Source organism: Vombatus ursinus, unplaced genomic scaffold (assembly GCF_900497805.2).
Source record: "Vombatus ursinus unplaced genomic scaffold, bare-nosed wombat genome assembly UNPS02014158.1, whole genome shotgun sequence".
NCBI classification, from domain to species: domain Eukaryota; kingdom Metazoa; phylum Chordata; class Mammalia; order Diprotodontia; family Vombatidae; genus Vombatus; species Vombatus ursinus.
The window spans coordinates 4,908,649-4,924,083 of record NW_020953936.1 but is presented as its reverse complement, the minus strand read 5'-3'; the positions used below and the strand labels follow the sequence as shown (position 1 = coordinate 4,924,083).

Genomic DNA, 15,435 nt, shown 5'->3' with positions numbered 1-15,435 from the left:
CCATCAGCTCAGAGAGGAACAAATCAGCAAGGCAGGCAGAGACAGAACCACATCTATGCATGGTTTACTGTAGTTCCACGGTTCCCTCCCTGATCCCATTTTCCATGTAAAACTGGAAATTTGAGGCTCATGAAGGGAAAAAAAGGCAATGTAGAGTTAAATTTAAGTTCCAATATCCTAGTGGACTGATCTGTAATCTCAGTGACGTTGGAGTAGTCTATCTATTGGGGTAGGACACAACACATTCATGCCTGCCCAGCCTGGGCAACTCTTCTCCATTTCCTCCCATTAATAGAAGCACCAGGACAAAATGGTGGCATCTGGTTCTGAAAGCTCCTCTCAGCATCTTTATAATTTATGCAGCTTCATTACACTAGAGTTGCAAGATAAGGTAGAATAAGGACTGATCTAGCCATGAAGGTCAAGATCAAATAAGCAGTGATGACTTAAAGCAACAGCTGGTGAATGAGTTTACGTAACAGGATTTTTAAAAATTAATTGGCACTGTTTTTAAAGGTTAGCCACCATAGCATTTGAAATCCCTAATGCAAGAAAGCGCTACCTACAGTACTTGTTTTTTTATCTCATACAGCTCTCATGTTTTAAATAATATGACAGGTTTCCCGGTCAAGAGTCTGTCTTGTCAGTGGTATACAACTGCATCCGATGTCAATCCACAGCAGAGCCTCTGTTTGTTTATTCATACCAAGTTTGTGGTGTAAAACCTTGAACAAACTGAATGCTGATCAAGCAAACCGTTGGTACTTTTTCCTAAGATAGAAATGTAGACTGTTGAAATACACCCTTATTGTTTGGTTCAATTATATCCTGACCATTTCCTGCGGGAAGGCATATATTTAAATGACTTCTCTTCCCCAGTCCCCACCTGAAATTAAAAGGAGAAATAAATACCCGGATATTATTGAGGTTGACTTCTTCAAGTTTGGGGTCATTATTCTTTATTTGTTCCAGGGTGTCCTCTATATCTGTTGAATTTGGTTCTTCATCAGGAACTGGTTTATATTGTGTTGGCTTAATAACACCTATTGTATCCAACAAAAAGGGAAATGTTATTTGGAAGAAAAGGGGAAAAAAGTTTTTCTTAAGACCAATTAAGGGGTTATTTTTAAAATGTCTTTTTTATTGTAAACATAACAAGCATCAAAAAAATGAACATCTCAATTATCAGAAAACAGAAAAGAGGATAGTATATGAAACTGTAGACTTTTATTAGGTAGTGTTTTAAGCATATTTTAAGTTTAACATGCTATCAACACAATTGTCTTGCTTGGCTTTGTTCCTCTCCTGAACTGCCCTTTTGCTCTCATCTATGTATTTTAAAATGTGTCACTGATGCTTTTATTTTCTTCTTTTTTTTTTTTTTGGCATCACTCTCATTACCCACCAATTCCCACCCCCTTCCCAAATGAATTCTTGTAGCTAATAACTATAGCTAAGCAAAATAAATCAACTCATTGGTTATATCTCTAAATTTATGTCTCTTTCTATTTCTTTAGTCTACCATCTCTCTGCATGTTTCGTCATCAATCTTCTGTAGGTCTGATTGGTTGCTTCACTGATTAAAGTTGTTTTCCTTTACATTATTATGATGACGATGTAAGTTGTCTTCCTGGTTCTGCTCAGTTCAGTCTACATATATTCATAAAAAATCTTCCCACGTTTCTTTGAACCATCATATTCATTTCTTACCAGGTATTAATAGCCTATCACATTAGTGCAACAACCAGGTGGCCCAGTGGATCAAACATTAGATCTGGAATCAGGAAGACCTCAGTTTAAATTTGGCTTAACACTTATTATGCTGTAAGACCCTTGGCAATCTCTTAATCTCTGCCTCAGTTTCTTCATCTATAAAATGATGATGATGAAGCAACCTATACACCAGCATTGCTGTGAGGATGAAATGAAATAACATTTACAAAGCACCATATAAATATTAGCTATTATTATTATTGTTATTAATATACCATATCTTGTTTAGCCATGCCTCAATTGATGGGCATCTTCTTTGTTTCCAATTCTTTGCTATGACAAAAATGCATTTTTATCCATATGGGCTCTTTCTCTCTTTCTTTGATGACTAGTAATGGCGTCTCTGGGTCAAAGAGTATGCATATATATATTAGGTATAGATATTATTTAATTTTCTTTGGTGCTTTTAAACATAATGTTATTTCCTTGCTAGTCTCTTTTAATCATATATATCTTTGATATTGCCTTGTCTGAGATCATGATTGCCAACCTCTACTTTTAAAAATTTTCCTGAGTCAAAAAATTTTGCTTTAGTCCCTTGTTTTAACTCTGTGTGACTTTTTGTACTTCAAGTGTTTTTCTTGTAAATGATATACTGTTAGATTCTGCTATCTTATCCATCCTATTCCCATATTTCTCTTCCAGGAGATAGGTGTCAAAATCTTACTGGTTTCAGGCTTTAATTATCTGATCCCTTTCTGGTTTCCAACCCTCTTAGAATGTGCCCATTCAGAGTGCCTTCAGGTTTCAGGCCTACTGATCAGAGATTGGATTGGCTTCTTATCCTTGTGGTAAGTCCCTGGTGAGAGCACCCAAAGTTCTTCAGGCCCTTTAACTCTGTGATTTTCATATTTGAGTGAGAGGTGAGTGGAGGTTGGAGAAGAGAACCAGAAAAAACTAGCAGAAGGTAGAATTTGTGATTCCTCCCCTGGTTGCTTTCTTCAGGCCTCCAGGTAACACTATATAACTGGAAATTCCCAGCATGAGTGAGGGAAGGTCAGTTCACCTTTCTCTCCATCTCAGCAACTTTGCAACCACGAGCACATAGCAGCTAAAGCACATGCCTGGCTAGGCAAGCCTAAGGCTGAATCTCAGAGACCTTAGCTGCCTCTTCTGTTTTTGTGTTTCTTTCCTAAATATGAGTGACTGAATATCAGCCTCAAGATTGATGTGAACAGCCAGGGAAAAATGTATGAGTCTGGCCATTTAGTTCCACACTAGACCTCTGGAATCATACAAATAATAGGACATAGCAAGTGGCAGCCAAAATTTTCTCCCACTGTTATAGGGAACCACCCAGAAAAGGTAGGTTTCTTCCATACTTTCCAACTCATGCCCCATTATTTGGCCACTTCCACATTCCTATGTTAGACCAAGAAGCAACAGACCCAAGCCTACTCAGAAACCTGGGACTGAGAACTACCCTTGCTCAACTTTCGGCTGCTTTATATGTCTCAACACCTTCATGTACAAGGTACAAAACTTCATGATTTTCTTTGTTTTCCCAGTGAGGGAAGTCACATTAAAAATATTAATGAGTTTTTGCTTACATGTGATTGAGAAAAAAATAAAAATTAAATGTAAAAAGATATTAATGAAGCTATTCAAATCCTTATCAGTACAAGTTATTAAACTGTGTTTAAAAAATGGTATAGGGCAGCTAGGTGGTGCAATAGATAGAGCACCGGCCCTGGATTCAGGAGGACCTGAGTTCAAATCTGGCCTCAGACACATAACACTTACTAGCTGTGTGACCCTGGGCAAGTCACTTAACCCCATTGCCTAGCAAACAAAAAAAATAAAAATGGTATAGATCTAAACACTTCTAAATCATACTTACTGTTCAGGCCTTCTTTATTTACTATGGAGCTGCTTCCAAGAGCCTCATAGTACTGCTGGTTGCTCATCAGAGTATGCATGCCAAGAATAGCTATAGGGACAGAGAGGCAGAGAAAAAAGGAAAATAATTTGGTGATAGTTCTCTCAAAATGCAATAGCTTCAACTGACTGGGGCCAACTCACATACCAAGAAAATCATTTTTCACGTCAAAACCACGTGAAGCTTCTATAAAATTTTGTTTACAGCTAGATGGTGCAGTGAGGAGAGCTCTAGGCCTGGAGTCAGGAAGAACTGAGTTCAAATCCCTCCTCAGACACTTACTAACTTGTGTGACCCTGGGCAAGTCACTTAACTTCTGTCAGCCTCAGTTCCCTCATCTGAAAAGTAGGGATCATAGCAGGTGCTATTATGACCTACCTCATTGGGTTGTTGTGAGAATCAAATGCGATAACAATTCTAAAGTACTCAGTACATAGTAGATGCTTAATAAATGCTTATTCACTTATTTGCTTCTTGAACTGATGGGGCCAAAAATTTTTTTTATTAACTGGCAGGCAAGTTGCTGGTGATGAACCCCTCTGCACCGAGCTAAGCCAGTCCTTAGAGAATATAGGTACAGTCCTTTACTGGGTTTATACTCAAAGCCTCTTCAGTTGGTAGCATGCATCAGAAGCAGCTAGGTGTTGCAGTGGATGGAGTTCTGGGCCTGGAGTCCGGGATACTCTTCCCCAGTTCAAATCTGGCCTCAGACACTTACTTGCTGTGTGACTCTGGGCAAGTCACTTAACACTGTTTGCTTCAGTTTCCTCATTTGTAAAATGAGCTGGAAAAGGAAATGGCAAACCACTCCAGTATCTTTGCCAAGAAAACTACAAATGGGTTCATGTAGAGTCAGACGACTGGAATGACTGAACAACAACAAAAGTAGGTGGAATGGCTTGCTGGCATGACCTTTGAAGGTGCCATGATAAGACAATTGTCTAGGACTACAGTAGAGATGATGATACAAATGTCAGGAGGTAATAGAACCCAATGTAATAAGCATTGTGAGGATATCAAATCACTCCACTACTCAGAGAGAATTATATTTGGGAAAAAATAGCAAGTACTTACATTGATTAGCTCAACGGCCTTGTACAAATACCTATGCAGTGGAAAGCACACTGGCGTGGGAATCAGGAGACCTATGTTCTATTCCTGGCTCCCTTGTAAATTATCTTTGTGATCTTGGATAAGTCAACTAAACTCTTTCAGGCACAGTTTTATTATCTGTAAAATGGGGCATAGAGCAGGGGAAGGAAATGAACCAGAAGGTCCTTTCTAGCTCCTAACAAATAATAATAACTGTAACTGGGGCACTATACCACAGAGAAATTTTCTTTTTCTATCATATACATTCCACGAAGCTGAGAATGAGGATAGCTGGCTTTTGTTTAAAACAAAAACAACAACAACAGCAACAAAACCTCACCGAACTCCAAGAAATCATCTCTTCAATTTTGCTTCATTTTTTGTACATGATGGCCAGGATGAATTAGCCCTGGTGAACTGTGCCCACTTGATTTAAAATAAAACACCAAGCCTTCAACTAAAACTCAAAAAAGAGCTATTTTGGAGCCCTGAAAAGGAACATCTTGTTCTCTTCTCTGTTTTTGTTTTGACTTAGCGTCCTCTGTTCCTAGTTCTGCTTAGAACTCGGGGAGATAAGACACAACCCCATGTTTTGCAGCTGTCAGCTCGGTGGCTTGTGAATAATGGCTGCAAACCGTGGAGAGAGGGAGGAATCCAACTCTACTTGTTGAACACACACCTCTCCTCTGCCAGTCTGTCTAAACTGGGCTCCTGTATGTAGTCTCATTTCTTAGTTGACTTTCACTTTAAAGAATGATAACAAGTGATATTTATAGAGTGCCTTGTATTTGCAAGCCCTTTACATACATTGCCTCATTCGATACTCACAACAACCCTGTCAGGCAAGTATGTCATCATTTTTATTCCCATTTTACAGATGAGAAAACTGAGTTTCAAAGAGGTTTGCCTATGGTCACAAAACTAGTAAATGTCAGAGAGTCAGGATTAGAATCCAAGTCTCTCCTTACTCTAAATGTAAAGTTCTTTCCATTACATAGAGGTGGCAAGGCATTAAGAAGTTGGGACAGTGTAGATCTTTGGGCATGACATACGTGGATAATTAATATAATTTGCATTAGGGCAACTAGGTGGTGAAGTGGATAGCGTGCCAGGCCTAGAGTCAGGAAGCTGCTATTTAGTTGTTTCAGTCCTGTCTTCACCCCTTCCGCCCCCGTTTGAGGTTTTGTTTGCAGAGATACTGGGTTTGCCATTTCTTTTCCTGCCCATTTTACAAATGAGGAAACTGAGGCAAACAGGGTTAAGTGACTTGCCCGGTATCACATAGCTAGTAAGTGTCTGAGGCCAGATTTGAACTCAGCTCTTTCTAACTCGAGGCCTGGTGCTCTATCCACTACACCGCCTAGCTGCTCACGAGTCAGAAAGACCTGAGTTGGGTGCCAAAGAGGCTGATGCAATTAAGCTGTGTCCAAAATTCAAGAGGTCACAGACTTGCCATACCCTGCCCTGGTCAAACCCCATGAGGAGTATTAGGTTCAGTTCTGGACATGACATTTTAGGAAGGACAGTGCTAAGCTAAAAGTATACAGAGAAGGACGTAAGATGCTGAAGGGCCTTCAGGTCATACCATTTGCTCACTGGTGAAAGAAACTGGGAGTGTTTAGCCTTGGAGAAGAGGAGATTGTCAGCGGAGAACGGGATAGCTGTCTTCAAGTATTTGCAGAGAACAGATTTGTTAGGCTTGGCCCTGTCCAGAAGTGGAATGGGCTGTCTCAGGATGGTTCGCTTCACTGGAGGTTCTCAAGCAAAAGATGATGACCGTTTGTCAGAGATACTGTACATGGTATTCTTAGTCAAGTGCTGGCTGGACCAGATGGCCTTTGAGGGCCCTTCCACGACTGAGATTCCGTGATTCTTACCTCTGTGCCTTTGTTTAAGCAATCCTCACTTACTTACACAATGCTACCCATCCTTCAAAACTCTGCTCACATGTTCCTTTCTCAAGACTTCCCTAAGTCGTTCTCCCCTTCTCCGGCTCTCTGCTCCTAATGTGCTTATATTCAACACTACATGTTAAACCCTGAATTTTTCTGTAATCCTTTTATATTTGTTAATTTTATCTCCCTAATTAGATTGTAAGCTATAGGAACAGAAGTTCACCCTGGAAGGACAGAGACTAACCCAACACAGCATCAGACATAGATGACATTTGATAAATAGTTGTTGAATGACTGATTAATGATAACTCTTTGCTTTTCCCCATGGGGACAACAAATGAAATATTAAACAAAGTAAACATGATGTCTGATAGCATTTAATGAGAGAGCACAAAAAATTTTAAAAAAATTCAGATTTGTTTCTAAAGGGTGAAACCCTTTAATTATAGAATACACGTGAAACTAAATTGAGAAAATAATTCTACAACAATGACAAGTAATTAGGCAGCATGTTAGAAAGACAGATGCTTATTTTTATTAACATTGAAGTTTAAAACAAGTTGTAATATGTGATAAAAAATGTGCCAGTTCCAGGTTCCAAGATTAACTGGATACATACTGCAAGTTACGTTTATACACAAAGAGAAGATGCTAGAAAAGCCCCCAGTTATTTAATAGCCTATACAAAAATGCCAAAGTCAAGGTAGTTAATTTTTATTAGTATGGTATAACACTAAAATTAGCCACATCAACAAGAGTGAAGCCAAGCATTTTCAAGAAAGCAAGAGAGACTCTCAGTCCCTACTCAATTCCTGTTCTGGGCTGTGAATCTGCAGAGCAAAGTTCCTTTAATGGCAGAATGATTTTATAATCCTTCTGAACTGTCTGTTTGGTAGTTGTCCTTCATATTCGAAGAGGACCAGAATGACATCACTTTCTTGGGATCGATGTACAGTGTGTCTGACTGTGACTGACCGTAACAACACGAGCTCAGAAGGCGCTACCACAGGATGGGTACTAATGTGAAGGACAACGTCATAGAGGGTGAAAGAAATAGAACAACCACTGAGGAAAAAAAAATAGCTTTGGTTTAAGTTAGTAGGCACACATTATGTCAATATATCATAAATTATTATTTTTTTTTTCAAACAGGACATTTGATTTCATCAGCTCCTGATGAGGAACTTTTTTTTACCAAGATAGATTAGTAGCTTCTCTGAAATTCATATTCTCAGAAAGTTTTCTGGGCTGGGTGAAGTGGCTTACCCACAGCCACTATTTGTCAGAAGAAGGTCTTGAGCCAAATTCTTCATCACTTTGGGATCACTCTTTATTCACTAGATTATACTGCCTCTGACAAATTGAAAAATTCTTCAGTGGAAGCTCGATGTATGACCCAACAGCATTTCTCTCATGTCCTAACAAAGTTCTCTGTGTGAAATACCTGTGAGAGTCCTTCTTTTTGTGATGACTACCATCTGGTTTGACCAATCTGTGGGCCAAAAGACTTTTAAATTTTTTATTTTTAAAATGAATTAAGTGTGTCAGTAATGATGAAAATCCCAAATGACATGAGTTATATAATATATATTTATATATATACAAGTATATATAAAAATATTTGTATATATTTTATATATATATATACAAGTATATATATACTTGTATAAAATATATATATATATATAAAATGTATTTATATACATATGAGTAGGTATTTTTAAAGCATTTGGTAAGAATGTTTTTGCTTACATTTACTGGCATGATAAATTTCATAAATAGTAACTAGTAGGCTAAAGTAAATTTGCTAGTATTACTATTAGTTCACAGTTATATAACATTTGACAGTTTTCAAAGCACTTTCCACACATTTTCTCCCTGAGGTAGGTATCATAGGTCCGATTATCCCCACTAAATTGAGGATGAAACAGGTTCAGTGAGTTCAAGCAACTTACTCAGATTTAAAGAGCTGAGCTGATGCATGCCAGAACTCAGATTTGACATAGATGTGAAAAGAAAATAGAAAGCTTTGGGGAGAAGAACTGTACCTATGGCTAGGGTATAAAGGTCACGTCACATGATTTGTCACAAGTTCTCTAAGCTTGAGCCAACTTTCCCCTGGATTCTGTATATATTTATTGGAGAGTGTGCCCCAGTTTGGAGGAGGGGAAAAGAGGGAGGGTTTGTACCAACTGTTCTGACTCTATCACCTTAGTAAATGCCTGTTTCTAAAAGCTAATTGTCTGGATAGCCAGTTGATATCAATGAATAATCAACTGGTAAAACACACCTGTGGGAGCTTATGAATTAAGGTATTAGAAAAACAATCTGCCAACTCCTCCAAGTCCCCTAGAACCTAGAGGAATAAGTAGTAGCCTTTTTTGGGGGGGACCCAATATGCCTATGTGAGTGAGAATTGGGACAGTAGCCCCACAGCATTTGCAACAAACACACACACAAAAAAGAAAACAAATTTTAAAATCCTAATCACTGGAAAGTGATTGTCATAAAGTATCTGGTGATACAATGGGAACCTAAAGGAGTTTAAATAATTTTTTTCACTCAAAGTCAAAGAATATACTGAATTCTGACAGCAGTAGCTGAGGCAAAGAAAAAGGCAGTTAAGACAGAAAATACCTAAGGTCTTTTCTGGATGCCTCCAGCTGCGGGCCTGAATCTAAAAAACAGAACAAAACAGAAAAAAAAACTAAGATAACTCTTGAGGATGTAAGCTAAGGTTAATAAATCCTCTTCTCTTTTGGGGAAGAAGGTCATATGACAGCTTCAATTCAGTGGTTAACAAGTTGATGGGAACATAATAAAGAGAACAGAGGAACCCTTCCTCAACCCCTCTTAATTCCGGTATCTTCCCTCTGTTAATTACTTCCTATGTATGCTGTATATTGCTTGCTTTGTATATATTGGTTGGCACATTGTCTCCCCCATTAGATTGTGAGCTCCTAGATACTCTCCAAGAGGCTATCTTTTGCCTTTTTTTTTATCTCTCCAGTGCTTTGCACAGTGCCTGGCACATAGTAGGAGCTTAATAAATGTTTACTGATTGATTGATTGATCCCGGGAGTGTGCAACAATGAAGAAAGCTGTTCACAACCTAATGACATTATCTGACCAACAGATGATATTAGTGGGGGCTTGTGAATAGATTCTGACTCAAAACTTCCCTTAACACCTCGGATAACTTTGAAGAAATTCCACAATTAGGGAGGCTATGTTTGCTATTCAGTGTTTGTATATTCGGTGTACATGGCTTGAATGAGTTGAGTTAGAATGAGAAAATTCATTTCAACTTCTATTATCCCTAGACACTTCATGCAAATCATCACCTAGTGATTTAGGGTTAATTTGGTTGTTATTGTTGTTTTATTTTTGCCTTTTGTATTTATACCACATTTATTTCATTTTAACCATATCTCCCTCTCCCTAATCATTAAATCTTCATTATAACAAAACAAAAAAATCAAAATCAGTCAACAAAATCCAACTAACAGTGTATAGTACATTTCACATCCATATTCCTAACCTTTCTTAGTGTGGAAATGCATGTTTTCTTATCAGTTCTTAAGAACAGAGATTTATTGCAATTCTTTAAAGTTTGGCTGCTTTTTACTGCAATCACAAGGCTAAATTTTGTATTCAGTGTATATGATTTGTTGATGTATCCTTGAGAAAGGGGGAAGTACATCATAATGTAATTAAAGCATGGGGATCTCATGTGGATGTAAACAAAACCATTGAGGTACTGGTGTTTTTTACCAGTTGGTTGAAGTGAGTGGGGCACTTATAATCCCACCAATAGTTAAAGTTAAGCACACTGGAAGAAAGACCAAGCAAAAGGCTGAGAAGAGCATCTTGGGAGAAAAAAAATTTTTTTAGACATTCTGCATTTGGGACATGCAATATATATATATATATGTATATATACATATTATACATACTATATATGTATGTACATACATACATACATACACACAGAGATACACACACACACAGGGTGAGACAGCTAGGTGGTGAAGTGGATAGAGCACAAGGTCTGGAGTGAGGAAGACCTATCTTCCTGAGTTAAATCCAGCCTCAGACACTTACTAGCTGTGTGACCCTGGGCAAGTCACTTAACCCTGTTTGCCTCAGTTTCTTCATCTGTAAAATGAGCTGGAGAAGGAGATGGAAAACCACTCAAGTATCTCTGCCAAGAAAACCCCAAATGGGGTCATGAAGAGTCAGACACAACTGAATAACAACAAATAGACACATACATATACACATAGTTGAAAAGTAAATTGTGGATTAAAAATTATTATGGATACATTATAACTAAGACACAATAAGTAAGCTACCCTGAGATAAGCTTAGAAGCAGGAAATTTAGTGCTGGTCGAATAACTTGTAAGCACTTAATTACAGTCCCCTGTTGCATCTATTTTAAACATTCTTCCTTGGTAAATAGAATTCCTGGCCAAAAACAACAAAGATATATTCGTGACTTACAGTCTAAAAGAGAGATGGCAGGTTGAATCCCCAATGTTTGAGGAAATTTTACTGGTAGTGGTTTGGAGTACAGGGAGGGACTTAGCTACAGTGGTCACATGGAACTTCAAGCTCAGAAATAGTCAGATTATCTGAACCCTAAAGTGAAGTAACACAGTCAAGGCACAGATTGAATCCTGTGATATATTAGCCCTGGAAATGCAACAGGATCTTATGGAATTCCTTCATAAACATTTTTTTAACAGATGGATGAATTTACTGGTACACCTACTTTGCATTTTCTAATCTATCGGAGTTGTCTGAGGGCACAGAGTTTTAAGTGACTTGGCCAGTCATTCAGCCAGAATATATCAGAGGCAACACTTTAATCCAGGATTTCCCCACTCTGACCTTGGCTGTCTGTCCACTACATCTCGATGGCTTTGCGCGTGGTTATATAAAAGATAATTCCCAATGTAAGGAATACTTAATATTTATAAATTGGGTTTTGAGTCATAGTACAAATATTTCCTGAGCTAATCAAATTTGTTTTATATAATTTTAAACTTATACAATTGTTAAAATGGGGAATAATTCATTTCCTGCAAATTCAAACAGGAAACTGAGAGCATTTCACAAACTGAAAGACAGAATGCATTCAATGGTGGTCCGTGTCAACCAAGTGCCTAGAATTGCATTCTAAGATACTGAGACTCGATTAGTAGGAGACAGCATAATGTAGTGCAAGGCATGGTTGTTTTGCAATCAGAGTGCCTGAGTTTGCAGGCTGACTCTGCTACCTACTATCTATAGGTAGTACAGGTAGTAGGTTCTCCTGGTTCTGTTGTCATGTCAATTAGTCATGTCTGACTCTTCATGACCTCATTTGGGGTTTTCTTGGCAAAGATACTGGAGTGATTGGCCATTTCCTTCTCCAGCTCATTTTTACAGATGAGGAAATCGAGGCAAACAGAATTAAGTGACTTGCCCAGAGTCAGAGCTAGTAAATATCTGGGACCAGATTTGAACTGAGGAAGAAGAAATCTTTCTGATTCCAGGCCCAGCACTCCATCCAATGTGCCACCTAGCTGTCCTCTAAGTGCTGGGGATAGAGACAAAAGATAGCCCCTGTGTTCAAGGAGTTTTCAATCTAATAATAATATCTTTAAGATATTTGTGAAGCTAGGGGCAGGTAGGTGGTGCAGTGGATAGAACACCGGCCCTGAAGTCAGGAGGACCTGAGTTCAAATCCATTCTCAGACCAAACACTTGACACTTACTAGCTGTGTGACCCTGGGCAAGTCACTTAACCCCAATTGCCTTAAAAAAAAGATATTTGTGAAGATAAAAGGGTCACTTCTGCCTAAACAGATTAATGCTGAGTAATTCTTTATGAAGATGAAACAAACAGTGGTTACTTTTCTAAGTAGAACTTAATGATCAAAGTAAAATCTTGCCACGATATGACTTCCATAGTAAAATTCAAACTTTCTAACTTTCATAATATAATCTAGTTTAAATGAAAAGAAAAACTTTTTTTAAGCTTTTAGCAAATTAGTTAATTATAAGCAGGTGCAGGAATTTAAAAAAATGTTTCTGAGATGTCTCTTACCTGCGATGTCACACAATTCCGCATCAGATGCATTGGCCAGAGCCTCCTCTAATTCTGGTTCTAGTGTTACACTTTCCAGAACAGGATCAATTGGCTTTTGCTTGGGGACCCACACTTTCCCTGTAAATGTAAGCAAAAAAAAAAATGTCAGTTATAATCCAGCTCCACAACCATCATTTTAAAATAACAGGGTGGCAAGGGGAGGACTCTAATTTACTTATTAGGGTTATTGACATGATTCCAATGCATGCTTTGAACCTGAATATCACCCTAAAGTTTCTAGAGAGAGAGAATAAGGAACCTTATCGTGTATTCACTCAGTGACTGGACAAAGATGGGACCTGAGTCTAAGGTCCTGAGCCTGTTTGCTAAGGAATCATCTCTAGGATTTATTTACTATAAAACATTAAGGACATAGAAATACCTGCCACAGTGAATGTGCTGTGATGTGTCCACATTTCAGCTTTTATACCCATCTATAAAGACGTCAGCTATGGAGAAGTCAAATTGGCAGAAGAAAAGTGGTAAAGTTGACATAAAGAAGAAAAATGACAAATATTGGAGGGAACTTGGAGAATCTGCACATTAATGCACTATTAATAGAGCTGTGACTTTTCCCAGCTATTTTGGAAAGCAATTTCGAACTATGTCCCAAAAGTTACTAAATTATGCATGACCTTTGACCCAATGATACCACTACTAGACTTATACTCAAGGAAATCAAAGAAAGAGGAAAAGGACCAGTATGCACAAATTTATTTATGACAGCTCTTATTGTAGCAGCAAAAAACTGGAAACTACAGGGGATCCATAAATTGCAGAATAGATGAACAAATTATGCTACATAAATGTAACGGAACACTATTGTGCTATAAAAAACTACAAATGGTACAATTTCAGAATAACCTGGAAAGATTTGTATGAACTGATGCAAAGTGAAGTCAGGCAGAACCAGAAGAACAATTTCTATAAATACAACACAACACTTTAAAGACAACTTTGAAAAATTTAAGAACTCATGATTTTCAGAGGACTGATGATGAAGCATGCTATCTAGTCCCTGATAAAGAGGTGACATTCTCAGAGCACAGATTGAGACATATATTTTTCAGACATGGTCAAATTGGATTTTTTTTACTTTACTAGGCATATTTGTTACAAAGGTTTTCTTTTTCCTCCTCCCCCTTGCCCCATGAGGGAAGGGAAATAGAAAGTAGAGAAAATCCATTTTTGTTCATTGTAATAAATAAATAAATGAAGGAAGAAATAAAGAATTTTTAAAAAGAAGAAGAGTGTCTACAAGATCCATCCCTAGTTTAATTTATGGGCAATCTGGGCATGCTCTGGGTTTTTGTGGACCACATGAACCACTGTGAATGCACCCACCTTCAAAAACCTCTGGGCCTAGAATATTGGTTATAGACAAAATAGCCCCTTCTCCCAAGTCATAAGGTCTGTATCAGCCAAGGAAAGTCTTAAGAAGTTTGAATAAGGATAGAATATATTGAAGGGGGTGGTATTTTGTGAGATAGCAACTTCCATCGTCATGTCTATTACAAAGTTCTTGGGTCTAGCATAGAGATGAAAAAAATCTGCTGCTTCAGTTTGCCAAAGCCAATTTCTGCTTCATTTGTCTAGTGTAGTGGTCCACAAAGTGAGGTCAGAGGCATGTGCCAGAGAGCGTGCGATCAACCAAACTGAGAGTGACAACATGGGTAGCCCCCCACCCTCCCCAGAATAGTCATCATGGAGCATGTCTCCAACACAACCATATCTCTCTCGTCGCCCAACATTCCTCCTTCTGAGTCTGACACCATCTCTTCAAAGCAGTTATCACCTTAAAGACCCCCAGACACCTGGAGCAATAGCTATGAAGATGACACTGGAAAATTATGCCTCTTCCTCCAAATACTCACTGCTAGATGCCCTTGTTCCTCTGTGTTCTAGGCAAGCAACCACTTAGAGCCCTGCCTCCCTGCTCTTCATTTTGGTTGAGTCATAGTGAGTCACAGAGAATGAGTAAGCATGGATGAGTGCAGATTTCATTAAATTATCTTTCCCAAAAAAACCTCACCCTTTTCTAAACTTCCCTATTATTGCTGATGACACTACCATTTTTCCAACCACCAAAGTTCACAGTGTTATCTTCAACTCCCTTACTGTCCTTAACTCCAAATATCCAATTAGCCCCAAAATCTTGTTTCTACTGCCACAACATCTCTTGCACCTGTCTCCTCTCCAAGCAAACAGTCTCCATTCTAGTTCAAAGGCCTCATCACCTCTTCCTGGATCACTGCAATAATCTTCCCAACACATGATTGAACACGTTGTGTCTTGTAAACAAACAAAAATCTTTATGGAGACCATTGATTTAATGAAATACCTTTGGGTCCATAAAATGGGCTGACTGATCTGAGGGGGCTTGGGATTCAGGAACCCACTACCTCCACTTTGCAGGGATCCACCTACCAAGTCCCAGGAATTCCATTTCCTCTTGCTAAAGCTAACACAGACAATGAACCTGGAGTTGAACAAGGTGAATTCTGTGGATTCTAAGAGTAAGGGACAACAATCAGATAGGCAAGTATCTTATAGTTCATCAGTTCCTAGGGAGAAGGAAAGAGTTCAAGAGGCACTGAAAAACTGCAGGAGCAACATATAACCTTAATGGCACGATTCAGTGTTTAAATTGACTCAAGT

The 15,435-nt window shown here is 38.4% G+C and overlaps 1 protein-coding gene across 2 annotated transcripts in view; it reads right to left on the bottom strand.

The window, feature by feature from the left end:
* The window catches only part of TMOD1 (tropomodulin 1), a 136,200-nt gene that overhangs the window by 28,746 nt on the left and 92,019 nt on the right, over positions 1-15,435 (bottom strand). For both annotated transcript variants that reach the window (XM_027859020.1, XM_027859021.1), the window contains exons 4-6: positions 12,736-12,855; positions 3,614-3,703; positions 913-1,043 (exon numbers count right to left, since the gene is read on the bottom strand). In XM_027859020.1, the coding sequence (XP_027714821.1) occupies positions 913-1,043; positions 3,614-3,703; positions 12,736-12,855 (341 nt within the window). The remainder of the gene's footprint in view (positions 1-912; positions 1,044-3,613; positions 3,704-12,735; positions 12,856-15,435) is intronic.